This window comes from Pinus tabuliformis, chromosome 3_2 (assembly GCF_031772625.1).
Source record: "Pinus tabuliformis cultivar Carrire ecotype Pingquan chromosome 3_2, CPIR1, whole genome shotgun sequence".
Classification (NCBI taxonomy): domain Eukaryota; kingdom Viridiplantae; phylum Streptophyta; class Pinopsida; order Pinales; family Pinaceae; genus Pinus; species Pinus tabuliformis.
The window spans coordinates 69004136-69019213 of record NC_142302.1 but is presented as its reverse complement, the minus strand read 5'-3'; the positions used below and the strand labels follow the sequence as shown (position 1 = coordinate 69019213).

General features: G+C 41.0%; 1 protein-coding gene across 1 annotated transcript in view; it reads right to left on the bottom strand.

Moving 5' to 3' along the window:
- Positions 1-12844, bottom strand: part of LOC149179878 (signal peptide peptidase-like 1) — a 73489-nt gene extending 60645 nt beyond the window's left edge. The window contains exon 1 of the mRNA XM_089415832.1: positions 11780-12844. Coding sequence (XP_089271958.1) covers positions 11780-12577 — 798 coding nt within the window. The 5' untranslated portion in view covers positions 12578-12844. The remainder of the gene's footprint in view (positions 1-11779) is intronic.
- Positions 12845-15078: the final 2234 nt, after the last annotated feature.

The following is a 15078-nucleotide window of genomic DNA, read 5'->3' as shown; positions in this document are numbered from 1 at the left end:
TCACTGAGGCCAAGGAATCTGGAAGAAAGAGGAAGAGGGGCAAATTGGATATTCTAGTAGAGGCTAGTACAAAGGTAAATCTTCATCAGGAGGATACCACTCAGCTCCAAAGTTTGTCATTTTGCTAAAGATATCCGGAATAAGTCAGTTTTGGTGAATCTTGCAAAACACAGCAAGGACTTGCTACACTTTTTATGTAGTCTTTGATGCTGATAAGATAGTGGAATTTTGAAGTTTTGATTGTCATGAGAGGAGTTATATGAATGTCACAACACTTATATTGAAGCCTCCAGCATTTATACCACAAGAAAGTCATCATATGTTCAGAATTTTGAAGGCGCTGCGAAAGGTGACAGTTTTATTGTGAAAGTGGGGGTTAGTCAATAAGGAGGTTTGCAAGCACTATGAAGCTTATCTCAGAGGTTTAGTACCATCACAGAGACATTTTAAAGACACCCATTTGCTCCATTTTGTCAGAGGATGGCTGCAACCATACAAAACATGGAGGGCTACTTCAACTTGCTGCGAAATTGGTTGATGCACTGTGAAACTGGACAGTCAGCACCATTTCATTTCATATTTCAATTTTTTGGTTTCTAGAAGTAGTTTGGATCATGTGGATAGGTGGCATATGTCTTAGGAGGTGTAGTTAATGTTTATTTACAAATATTCCAAGTTGGTGATGTTTTAGGCATAGATTGGTTGCAAGTAAAACCACTCCTATTTTTAAGTATATGCACCAAAATTTCGATGTATCTAGTTAGAAGTTTGTTTTGTTCAATAATTTTGACCACCTAGAGTGGGAGATCGAACCTCATGATGTATATAGAGATAAAAACATAGTAAATGGTTTTGTTGGTCAGATTAGAGAGAAACAAACTTTTGTGCACTATATTTTCTGAAAAGTTTGCCAGTGAATGAATGAAAGACAGAAGGTGATTTGCAGGGATTCTTGTGTCAGATCTTGATGATGTGTGCTTCTTTATTCTTGTAAGTTTATCTTATGTGTTTACATCTCTTGAATGTATGTCTTCTTGCTTGGAAAAACCAGATGTTTAACTCAAAATTCATCTTAATGGTGCTCTGATTTAGTTTTTGCCAAGTGATCTATGTTTTTCCTCTTAAAACAACATTTAGAATTCATCTATAGTTTTGATGCTCTATGTGTTGTCTTCCACCTTTCTTACACTCACCCTCCCACAGCAATTTAACTTGATTTCATCACCAAGACTGCCTACCTTGCCCCTGTGGAGAAACCCCTTTCTCTCTTCATCATATCACTGGACAAAAAATAAATTTGACATGACTCCATGCCCAATGGATCTGTCTCTTTTCTCATCAACGGACCTTTGAAACATAGACCTTATTTAACATTATACCTAGCCTAATATCATATCAGTTGAGCAACCTAAGTGAGAGAGCCCTCTCCAAGGCTAGAAGGGCTAGATTCTGGCCTAGAAGTGGTTTGTGGTTACCTCTAAAATTTCTCTCTTCAGCCTAGGGAAATTTATAGAGTACTAGCAGAGTCCACATTATTTACATCATTTGGTTCGACTGAAGGTAACTCCCATTCAGCCCCTACCTAATCCTTCATATTCTCCTCATGACAACATAGATCGATATCTCCATGATGGAGTTTACCCACTAATATTAAAACATCGAAAACTTTGTTAGTGGAGCATTTCTCATGACTTTCTTCTCACTGCATTCCAGAGTAAGGGATCCCTTCCTTAAAACTTGATTGAGATATTTTTGTACCCTCTATGAGCTTTTCATTGCTTGTTAACTTTCTTTCTTCAAAATTATAGTTACTTTGGGTCACAGATAACTTTGCCAAATTGCCAATCCCATATACTGATGCTCTAACATGATTTATAACAGCTTCTTTCAAACCACTAGCAGGGGCACTAGAGTCGTATAATGATGATCCAATAGGGGTTAGATTACTAGTGCCAAAAGCTGAGGGGTACTTCTCATAATGTCTTTTCTCATCATTTGTTTGAGCTGCAATGGAAGGTGTTGATGTGAAATCACCAACAGCAAGTCCAGTAAGGCCCTTATTATCAACACTAAAAGTTGATGTATGGTGATCATGACCAATAATCCCAAACTTGTTTTGAACCTCATCAATATTGTTTTTGAGTTGCCCATACCACCAAGTTCAAAAGATTGATGTCCTTTATTCTTTGCCTCTTCAAGTTGTGTTCCTTCCAAAGAACTTTGGAGCTCCCTAATTTCCCACATTAGATTCTCTTCATAAGGGATTTCAGAAGTTGTAACCCTTAAAACTTTGTTCAGACAACGTGCAACAACAAGCTTTACCTTTCCATCTTTATGCCTCCACAGCTTGTATTCACCCACATTAGTCATAGTTGGAACCATAGCTGCTAGATTCAACGGTGAAGGTGGTTGTCCCACCATTCGTAGTTTCCATTTCACCTCTTCCAACGAACTAAGAAGGACATCTTTGGATGGAGAAGAGAGTTGATCTCCTAGTCTAAAAAGCTCTTCTTCCTTCATTCTTCCCATTGTATTGTTGTTTTGATTTGTAAGAGTGTTGGTTCCTCGGTACTAAGGGTTGTAAGAGGCGATTTCAAAAAAAAATTCTCCCGCGCTTGACTGGTTCTGCTCCCCAGGCTCTGCCTGGCAGGCTGCCGCCAGTTGTTGCCTTCCTCTCTCCTGCGTGTTGCACTTCCACCCTCGGGCCTCCTGGCCGGTCCTACGCTGGGGCCCATTCTCTACCCTTGCCCTTTTGAGCTGGCTTCTCAATCTTGAATGGCTGGGAACCCCCCCCCCCCTCCAGATCCAGAGAACCACGAAGAACTCTTCGCTTCCCTGATCCCTGACAATGCCTCTTCAAGAACTCGCCCCTCTGTCTCTAAGTTCATCAAGAAATTGGATGAAATCCCCGAGGTATCTCTCCCTCCATCCTTGCCAAGGAAATCAGCAATCACCCTCGCTGAAAGAGGTCTCATAGGACAGTTCACTGGCCTTTGGCCTTCTCCAAGATCAGTCCAAAAATGGGTGGAGCGCAACTGGAACGCAATGACCCAAGGGAAAATAGCCATCAGATTTTGTGGAAGGGGCTATTATACATTCATCTTCGAAACAAAAGAGGACAGGAATCTCATATTCAGAAACGGCCCCTACTTCATGGACTCAAGAGGCCTCTATCTGAACAGATGGACACCAGACTTCGATCCGGAAATGGACATCCCAAACGCAGTTCCGGTTTGGGTCCGCCTCCCACACCTGCCGCTCCATTGTTGGGGGGACGAATCAGTAAAGGCAATAGGGAATGCAGTCGGCAAATATATCGACAGATCTGAGCCAAGGGAGAACATGCATGCGTGCGCCAGGATTTGCGTAGAAGTAGATCTTGGGAAAGGCCTGCCAGAAGCCATCAAGATCAAGGTCGACCAATGGACGCACATCCAACAGCTGGACTACGAGCAACTGCCCTTCAAATGCAAGGTATGTCACGAATATGGACATTTTGCAAATAGATGTAGCAAATCAAAATTAAATGAATCCACTGAAAATGAAGAATCTCCGGACGGCCACTGGGAACAAGTAAAAAAGAAAAAATCTTCTCCCTCTCAAGGCCCTAGCTCTAAGCTGAGGGCTGGGGACAAAAATATCTCTTTCTTCCACAACAACATAAAGCTCAGGCGCGCCGAAAATCAGATAGATAAAATAGAGGCAGAAGGGAAAGAGTATAGCGACCAAGATGAAATTAAGGAGGCGGCTTTCAATCACTTTAAATCTCTTCTAGCAGCAGTCCCCCAGCAGTCGGACAGCTCTGATTTTCTCAGCGCAGTAGAGAACAAAATCTCAGACTCTCAAAACAGAGATCTGGATCAGGAGGTCACAGAAGAGGAAATCAGAGCGGCAACCTTTAGTATGCAACAGGACAAGGCCCCGGGCCCTGATGGATTTACGGTGGCCTTTTACCGAAACCATTGGGACACAATCAAAAAAGACTTTGTGCGGATGGTCAAAAACGTTTTTAAAAATCACAAGATGGGAGAAAACACAAAATCCTCACATCTTGCTCTCATCCCTAAGGACGTTAACCCTCGTTCTTTTGACCGCTTCCGGCCAATTTCCCTCTGTAATGTTTCCTACAAGATTGTAACCAAAATTCTTGCCAATAGGCTCAAAAAGCTCCTTCCTCATTTAATCTCAGAGAACCAAGGGGGATTTGTTCCCCACAGGCAAATCACAGATAATGTCATACTTATTCAAGAGGCAATTCATAGCAGCATCAGCAGGAAGGAACGAGGAATGATAATCAAACTCGACATGGCAAACGCTTTCGATAGAGTCGACCACCACTTCCTAACAGCAGTTCTCAAAAATTTCGGGATTTCAAAAAACTTTATAAGCATCATCTCTGGATGTATCTCCAATCCTTGGACTGCTCCTCTGATTAATGGCCGCCCAAGCAGGTATTTTAGAAGCACCAGGGGATTGAGGCAAGGCTGCCCTCTCTCTCCTTTCTTATACATCATTATGGCGGAAACTCTGAGTATTCACTTAGAAAAACTCCGCAAGCAAAAAGAGATCACTGGAATTGGTATAGAAAGAGGGACTAAAGAGATTAATCATTCGCTCTTTGCGGATGATACCCTTCTCATTGGGGGAGCCTCAAGCTTAATGGCAAAAAGATTCAAGAAAGTCTTGGATGCCTTCCTAGCTGCCTCTGGAGGGATGCTGAATAACAAAAAATGCAAGATCTACACCTGGAATGTCTCTGACCAAATCAGGCAAAGAATCTCTTTGATTCTGGACATTCCAGTGCAAAGGAATTGGAGTTACTTCTCTTATCTAGGTCTGCCTTTAGCCAAAGAAACAGTCAAGGCTGAGATCTGGGCCAAACACATAGAAAAGATGAGAGGTCTCCTTCAAAGTTGGGGAGTTTCTTGGCTAAATCTGGCTGGTAGAACGACCCTTATAAAGGCTATCCTCTCCACTCTCCCCATCTACCAATATGCGGTCACTTTGGCTCCCGCTAGTACACATAAGCACATGGAACTATTAATGAGAAGTTTCCTCTGGCAGGGGGGAAAGCAAGAATCTAAGAAATTTAGCCTTGTCAAATGGGATCAAGTCATCCTTCCCTATGACAAAGGTGGGCTAGCCATTAAAATTCCGAGCCTCTCCAACCGGGCTATGGGTGGAAGTATTGAAAAGGAAATACCTGAATGGACCAAATTCTAATCTACTTTCCGAAACAATAGCTGAAAGATCTTGCACCCCTGTTTGGAAGCTCATTAAAAAAGTCCTTCCACAGTTCAGAGAGAACATTTCCAAAGTACCTAGAAGCGGCAAGGAGGTCAATATTTGGACTGATAGAATCATGGGCGCCAGACCAAGAAACCACCTCCAAAATCTCAGGCCTCTGCACATTTGGATGGAAGCTAAAAACTTAACCTCCTTGTACGATATTTCAATATGGGATCAAAACACCTGGCAGGGCTGGAAGGACCTTCAAATTCCCAATGAACTCAGAGATCTATGGCTCAATCTTAAGGTCTCCCTCACAGGCGCTGCACCCACCAACAGAGGGGCTGAAGATAGGTATATATGGGACCCATGCGGTGGGAAATTCACTGTCAAAGATGGTTACAAATTTCTCCAGGCATCCACTTCGACAGCCAAATGGAACCTCTTCACAACTGTTTGGAAATCAGAATGCATACCAAAGGTCAAACATTTCAATTGGACTCTCCTCAAAGGAAAGGTGCTTACAGCTGAAAATCTAAGGAAAAGAGGGATCTTGGGGCCATCAATATGTTGCTTCTGTCGCGCTGAGGAGGAGAGTAGCCACCACCTATTCTTCCACTGCCCCCTCGCTCAAAGCTGTTGGACTCAGATAGTCAGACCAATGAAAATTGAAGAGACTTTTGATCAACTATCCTCCCTTCAAAAAAATTGGGTAAAATGTTATCCTTTTCCTAAGAAAGGTAAAAACAACATCATCCGTATGTGGAAATGCATCCCAGCTACCCTTAGTTGGCAAATCTGGTTAGCTAGGAATAACTGTATTTTCAATGACAAGAAGCCCAATCCTGCCCGCATACTGGCAAAAACAACAGTGCTCATATCTGAAACAATAAGTGCAAACTTGGTCGCTCCTCCAGACCAATCAAGCTGGCACAAAGAAGAGATGGAATGGTATAACAAATTCTGCATCAACCACAGCAACAAACAACTAGCACACCCCAAAGCATGCACGAGAAGAATACACTGGAAGCTCAGAGGCACAAAGGAAGAAGTAAGTCAATGGATCCTAGATCAGAATCGCCCTACTTTGCATTTCGACGGGGCCTCCAAAAATAACCCGGGGGAAGCTGGAGCAGGGGGTATCATAAAGGACAGCCAAGGCAAAACTCTTGTAAGCTACGAATGGGGATTGGGCCAAATGTCTAACAACTTGGCAGAAGCTTACAGCCTCTACTTAGGCACCATCATTCTGAACCGGCTGAGAATTAGGAATCCAATTATAGTGGGAGACTCGGCCATTGTCATTGCAGCTATGGTGTCGGGAACAGAATTTAAAAAAGAGGCCCTTAATAATGTAAAGCTCAGGATTGAGGATAACGTCAAAAAAATGGGGGACACGACCTTCAAACATGTCCTAAGAGACAACAACACAGAAGCGGATCACTATGCCACTAAGGCATCCAACAGACAGATCGGCCAAGTTAAGGAAAATGACTCCATATATGAAAAACCAATCCCGTAGTCGGCTTAACTGCCTGTCAAACTCTCTGACCAGTCATACCAGCATACACCCGACCTTCTGTCTAATCATTCCCCACCCTCCTTCTTGTGATCTCTGGCCAAACTCAGTCAAGTCGCACGCTGCCTGCCATGCTTTGAATTTCGATCCCCCCTTCTCCATGTCCACCACTCATTATTTTTGGATCGATCACAGGATCTCGATCTCCCAGTTTTCTCGTGACTCTCCCACGCAGAATTTAGGTAGGAGTCTTTTCAAGATCTCCTTAGACTGCTGCAAAGATTTTAAGCCTGTTGCTAATCCTAGCCAGACCATTGAGTTCATGTCGCACTCTCGGCCCGCTCACCCTCCCACTCCGCTCTATATATCCATCAACCCTTCTCTCTACGAGCACATCAGAAACACGTCCCTATACTCGCAGGAGAGTAAAGGTCCTATATCTGGCAATCAGCTCAAGAAGTTCTGCATCAAGAGAGGCCGCCATCCGTTCAACACTGTTGTGAGATCGTTCTCCAAAGCTTCCAGGGGCGTTAGCAATCTCCAAGCTCGGAAGACCGCCTTCAGCTCGGCTGCTCCTCTCCTCCACGATAGTTTGGTAAATCTCTGTGCCTGGTCTTTCATTTTAAGCGTGATTTCTCCCCTGTTCTGCTCCCTCTTCTTGGCATTTTCCCCCTTTTTTTCAGGTCTCCCTTTCCTTCTTCTCCACCCCAGTTCCTTCTCCCTGTTCCCGCACTGCATCCCCTTCCCCAACAGCTCCCTAGAAATGGCTGAGATCCCGGAAAACAGAGTGCATGCTGAGGCTCCGGAAAATCGAGAGCAGCCCGAGAATCCTCTGGACAGAGTGATTGCAAACAGCAACTGCTCGCTGTGTAAAGCCCATTGCTTTATGATAGCAAGGTTTGTCAAACATTTCAACGAGCTCAAAGAGGACTTTCAGGCAGATAGCAGATCAAAGAGAAAGAAACTGGAAAAACAAAAAGCAGAGATAGAAAGCCTAAAGGAAAAATGCAAACACATGGAGGAGGCAATCGCCCACATCAAATCCATCACTCAGAGTATGCAAGCTGAGACTTCAACCAGAGCAAGCGTTAAGAAAGAACCCCAGATTGATGACTCTGTCAATCAGCTCTAGTAATCTGACTAATGACTAGCAAATTTTGTCTTCTCGCAGGTCTGTTTGTAAGGCTATACAGTCGTTTTCTTTTCCAATCTGTACTACTCAAGTTTGCCTATAAGAAGTCAGGGTCTGCGAACCCATTTTGGACTTCTCTTTATCTATTTCCATCCACTTATGTAACAGGACTTGGCTCCAAGCAGTTTTATAATATATAAGTACCCAATCATGTTAAAAAAGAGTGTTGGTTCCTCACCCAAATAATCTAGATTACATTGTTAATCCTTAGGCTGACAAGATGCACAACTCTAATACTATTATACTATCCTAGGGCAATTTAGGGTTTTATTTCTATCTAGGGTTTATGTTATCAAATAGCAGTGGACATAAACAATAGAATTCTTTAATGAAAAAAATGTATATGAGATCTAAGAACATATAATCCTTCAATGAAAATAGCACTAATCTAGGGCTTATTGTCCACTGTGTTGAGAATATATTCAATCAACAATCAAATTACTATAGTTTGCAACCCCACAATGAGTAAAACAATACTACACAAAATTTAGAGAACCTATCACTAGTTGTTGTCTACACGGTTTGGTCTTGTTGTCTCAGAGATGCCACGAAATGCCTCAAGAAAATGGTCGAGTTGCCTCTGGAGAATTACCAAACTATGTCTCAAGGGTGGCCAAATTGTTCAGCAAATGGTCACCAAACCCTGCCTCATGAAGGCTAAACTGCCGCAGGAAGGTCGAAGACCGTCAAATTGCCTCAAGGACAATCCACTAAAAATTTGCCCTAGATTAGATTCGACCCTGCGGCCCCAATTTCTTAACCACTGTCGTTTGCCCAGAAAACCACCGAAACTATCCTCAGAGATGCCCGAAATTTCCCTCAAGAAACCACTGAACTTCTGCCTCGGAGATGTTCGAATTTATTCCTTAAAAGTGTCACTAATCCTGTTGTGTTTACCAAATAGTTGAATCCCACAATTTTCAGACCAGAACAGAAGATAAATGAGAATTTTACTAGCTAGGGTGGAATCTTTCACTGCCGAAATTAGTAGGGGAAAAGGGGTCTTAATACCCTTAGAGCCACAGTTCTAAAAAAAATAGGATGTATTTGATCCAATTCCAACTCTCCTCTATTTACAGATTTTTCCATGGGCTCCAAAATGTGAGGGGTTGTGAGTGCTACCCCCAATTTTGGGGTTTTTAGCCCCAGCTGACCCAACTTTTGCACAATCTTGCGCCAACATTGAAAAATTGGGATTTTACTCCTTTATCAAGACTATAGCCTACAGGGTCAGAACGGCTATTTCGTCCCCCCTTAATCAATCAATTGGAAGAGGACATTACATCAACCAACAAAAATTGAGCATGATGACTTGGGGTGGACGGACTTGGATCCACAATCAACACCAAGCACTAGTAGTGTTGTTCATATCCCTGCAAAATCAAGGCAAAGGCCAAAGGAGGAGGCAAAGGGTGCTACAAATGATGAGGACCCCAGTATATGGGAGGAGTTTGATGATAATATGGGAGGAGTTTGATGATATGTAGCTATTTTTTGTAGGTTGTAGCTTGTAGCTTGATGTTTTTGGGCTCTAGAGACCATTTAGAGCCTCAATGTTTATGTATTTCGTGTCAAATATATATTGCATTTGGTGCCATTATCCCCCTTACATGCTATATACGTGAAAAAACTTTGCATAATTAGTGCCTAATAGTTTGGATTTAGATGGTACAACCAAAAGCCTAAAGTTGAAAATCTGATGTTCTGTGCTGAAACAATTAATTATCTCAAAAACTTCTAAGTTCTTTCTGCTGCAATATTAATTAAGCAATTGTAATACTTGTAGAACTAGAAATATAGTGTTATCGTGATGCCAGTTGTTGTTGCAAGATCTATTGTCATGGTATCAGCTACTAGGACATGTCTACTAGCATGTCTTGCAGCATTTGGCTTAAAACTCATTATGTTGTTGTTATTGCGCAACAAGCTGCTCTATCAAGAGTCGGCTATGTTGACGTTGTTTCTCATGGATTTCCTCTGCTAAGAATTGAGCAAAGGGATACTTGTGGAGATATTGTGTTATTGCAATGGTAGTTGTCGTTGCAGTATACAGTGTTGTGTGGTGATTAGCTACTCGAACATGCCTAGCTTGGCTTGCATCATTTGGCTTGAAAGCCATTATGTTGTTGTTATTGCATGAAAAGCTGCTCTATCAAGCGTTGGCTCTGTTGATGTTGTTGCTCTTAAATTTGCTCTGCTAAGAACTAAGGAAGGGTGGATTGTTGAGAATCATCCGAGCTTTTTGGATGAGTGATGAGGAGTCATGGGGCAATACAAAATATAATCTATGTCAATCCAGAATTGGAATATAGCAAATATAGGGTAGCAGTGATGGTATGGGACCCATAAGTAAAAAATATACAAGTAGTTGAATTGACGATGTCACGAGTCTGATCTACAATACAATTTTTTTTCCAATAGCACGTGTGTAGGAACTCTCGGTACACTTGTCATTGAGAGAAGAACTCGTGGCACCATGAGTCACTAACAAGTAGGAATCACGGCTATAGGAAAATTGTAGAATATTGCAAAAAAATGTGAGAATGCAAAAAAAATGAGGGAAAAATCCGAACAGTAATGGATTACCTATGAACTAGTGGCCTGAAAACATAAAAGGGAAGTGTGAAGGTGCCCATAAATCACCTGAACCACCTGGAGTGGACAGTTCAAGAAGAATTTCAAGCACAAAAGATCCCTAAAAAGCTAAAACTTCAAAACACTAAATAAGATTTAATCTTTAGACTCTAATACCAACAGATACGATGCAAAATAATCACATATAAAGAAGAAAACCATAGGGCAAGTATGCGAGCATACGAGGAGATTATCAAACTATACACACCTCTGTACTCTGTATTAGTTGTATTGGGTATTTCCTTTTAGATAAATACAGAATTGATGGAGAGTGATTATCTTTGATGAACCCTGTTAGTGTTAAAATTTCAAACAGACAAAAAAGTGAGTGATCATCCTTGACAAAATCACCAACCAAATGTGCATAAGTACAATTAAGTAGGTGAACTCAAAATCTTTAGTAAAAAGGAAATAAAATACAACTGTAATAGATCCACTAGGAACTAAGTTTCATCAATCAACTTGTATATAATTTAGACTTTTCAAGTCAAGGAGAGAGCTACGTAGAGGTGGATGTGTGTGAGAAAACAGTGGAATACACCTATCTTGTGATATTTCGGTATAACTTCTACAACAATGAAACCTCCTCTCTTGTGTTATCTCACGTTGAAATCTCCTCTCCTCTTGTGTTATCTCACATTGAAATCTCCTCTCCTCTTTTGTTATCTCACATTGGTTGTGAGAGCCGGCCCGCCAATGCATATAAGTCCCAACATACCATAATCCTTATGACAGTCACAAGAGCGTGGTATTTCCAACTGAAATAATGGTTGATTGTTTGCAGGCTGATTATGCTTGTTTGCTTGCCCTGTCTTCCCTCCTTATTCTGTGGGACATGTTGTGTGGGAATAGTTTCTACTTGTACAAAATCTCCACTCCTCTCCTATCCTCTATTATGTGGAGGAAGACAGAAAAATCCACCTACTTGTGTCATAAGACCAGCAGCAAGCCTCTTGAATTATTATTACTACCATGCCTCCAACTTTGCACTCACATCGCACAATTTCAACCTTTTCTCGTCGATGTTGGTTAAGATATCTCCGTATCTTTTGCAATTAAGCGAAATTATGATCAGGCACCAGACATCGTGTGCACTGTTCATGTTACTGCAATAATTTTTGGCCTGTGTTGATTTCAAGATTCATTTGGCAGATTAACATAAACAAATTTTCCCACAAGTTTTCAAGGAAAAGAAGCAAACTAACCATGTCACCAAGACCCAGCATCATAAATTCTGCTCTGGAGCCGTCCCCAACTGGACCGCCCAACAAACTTCTGGGGAAAACAAGCTTCACGGGCAGCTCCAGCTTCCTGGATATGGACTGCAACCCGGGAAGATTCAGAGAATTGGCCACAGTATGGGCCGGGTTCGAGGCCTGCTGAGTTGCAACCGAAACCATAACATTGGCCCCAAAGAAATGCTCAGAGAAGAAAACCCAAAAGATGTCATACACAAACAAGCAAACTAGCAGCAGAGCACAGATCTTAATGTTGGGAAGCCTGACGTGGCTGACGAAGGCAATGCAAATAGAAATCCCCAATAGATTGTTCAACAGCCAGTGCCCCGATACAAGCCATCCGATAACCAGAGCCGAACTCGTCAATACCAATATGCATTGTGTTCTGGTGAAGCAATAAGAACAGCAGCGCGCAATTATTGGATCCATGAAACCCAACTGAGAGTTGATGTAGCACATGTAAGGAGTCAAGCAGAATGTGAGAGCCGAAGCTGAAGCTATGCAGGTGAAAGCTGTGATGATATTGGACATGGAAGAAAAGAGATAAAACATGAGAATGAGGGTGAAGGAGCTGGCAATGGGTATCATCACAGCCTGGGAGCTGTCCAGAGTGATCGAGGCTTCCGAGAAATCCCGGTGGCGCTCCATCTCTTTTTCATAATTCAGCGCCCTGTAAGCTGATCCATATACTACAAATAGAGCTGTGGAAATCAAAACAAGGTAAGCAGGCTCTGCGAGGGATGCTAGTTTCCATATGGGCTCCATTTTCTTGTAGTTAATGGAAGGGTGTTTGTGGCTGTGTTGAATCTCGTTTTCTTCTTTGGGTCATTGGAAGCTGAATCCTGGATTCGCCATTGATGAGCTACTCTGCAACTCGGTTGATTCTTTGTTTCTGTTCTTGGCGAAAGGCAGGGGACATTTGGTGCTCAAAAACAGTAAGAAATACGGGTAGGTGGTCGGTTACATATGGATGATGAGAATCGCGATTAGGCATTTGTTGTCTCCCCGCACGCGTGGACTTTGTTGAAAAAGGAAAAGGCCAGGCCTTGGCTTGCCCGGAAAATCATCATGCCGGAAATTCCGAACGAATTTGTAGCCTCATTAAACTATTCTAAAGGAAAAGGGAGACTACCGTCATGATAAATACTTCTGCGTTAGAAACGCTTGAATTGATGGATCGGTGGACGGATTAAGTTGGCATGATCCCACAATAAATCTAGTTATTCATTCACTGTGGTTTCCTAAGTAGAAAGTATTATATCGTTTAGGAATGTATATGGCCAGTATTATAATGTTTAACAATTACACATTTTCAACCAGGGAAACTGTGTACTGGTATTTGTTTTTTATTATTATTTTAAATTATGAAAAATTATGGCCATTGTGTTAATTGAGAAAAATGCTAGACACTGTGTAATTAATTTTATCAGCACAATTCTCATTAACTTTTTAATATTAAATAGTGATATTAATAAATATGTTATTTTAAATATATATATATAATTTTAATTAAATAAATAATTATATTTAAATGACATTATTAGATTTATAACATGCATGGTATTATGCATTCAGTTTTATTTTTGATTGTGTATTAATTTATTTTTTACCAAAAAATTTGTTTGATGATGATGATGATGATGGTTAACGTTCACTGAGACCAAATTGGTCTATCGAACCTATAATTTTCTTAGTTTTTAATTGTCTAGCTCCTCGTCTTTCTTGGCGAGATTGGTGTTGTAGCTTTCTTTTTTTTCTCTACGATCTTCCAACTTCCTTTATCTTGCATCTCCTTCATCTCTTCTGGTTCTTGGGACATTGGTCTCTTAGCTTCGCAATCTATTGTGTTCGTCCTTTTGAAGATAGTCAGAGAAGAAGTTTGGTCTAGGAGATCTGATTTGATGTTAAATGAAAATTTATTTTGTGCGGTATTCGAATCCTCATAACTATTAATGCTTGAGGGGTCATCGAGTTCACTTTTTCGTTGTTGGGCAGGGCTTTCTCCTTGCTTGTCTTGAGAGTTGTTTCTTTCTTGCCCGCTTTTTTGTGATTTAGAGCTTTCTCTAGAGTATTCTTCTTTGATGACAAAGTAGTATTCTTTTTGTGCTCCTTCCCACCATGTAGATCTGTGGTGGTTTTTTCTAACAGAATTTTTCTGGGAGGCTTTTGGGCAATTTTTGGCTAGATGGTTTGTCTCAAAGTAGGATCAACATCTGAAGATGACACTTTCATATTCGAGTTTCTGGTTCCACACATAGTCTTTACTTGTTAGGTTTATTTTAGCTAGGAGTCTGGCGCTGAAGTCCATTTCCACACAAATGCCTGCATAGGTGGTTCTGGCATATTCCTCTATTTCTGGGCACCTGCAGTAAAATTTCCCAATTGCATTTCCAATGGCTTTTAGCAAGGAGAGATTCCAAAGATGCAAGTGTAGGCTTGGTAATCTCACCCAAACTGGTGTTGAGGTTATGACTGTTGTTGAGGGATCGAATGATGGGTTCCATGGCTTCATGAATAGGCCTGAGTTTTCCCAAAACCAAGGGCTGGAATCTAGAATACATTGTCTGCGTTTAGGATTTTCAAAATCTACTATAAAGAAACCCCTAGCACAGGGGTAGATATTAATTTCATCAAAAATGACAGACTTCCATACCTCCGAGTTCCAATTGTGGAGAGCTGCTAGTCGTGGCCAAAAACCATTGAACTGGCAGATTATGGCACTTTCGAAAAACTTCAAAGCCTCATCGAGTGAGGCCTGGACCACCTGGACAGTGGGAGCTGGGGCTTCACTGACGATATGGGTAGGAGCTTTCCCTCCAGAAGCGGACGGAACTGAGCCAGCAACTATTTTCATGAAGCTGAGAGCCATATTTTACTTGCCCATAGAACCCGGCGGCAGAGAAATAAGGCAGAAGATTAGATATGTATATATTATCCATAATTTGACATTAAGAACTTATTTTTTAATTATTTATTATTATTATTTAAATTTATTTATTTGTAAGGTGATTGGTTAAGGTCTTATTATGGGTTGTTTAGTAACTTCAATTTCTGTTAGTTACTAATTTTTTGTTCTTATTTTATTTAACTTTTTTATTTCTATTTTTTTCCATTTTTCTATTATTTCCATTTTCATGGATTATAATTTTTCCCATGTCTCCAATTTAAAATGACTTATTATTATATTAAAAAGATATTTTAATCAATTTAATTATAAAATATATATATATATAACACATAAGAAGGAAACATATATATTAAAGTTA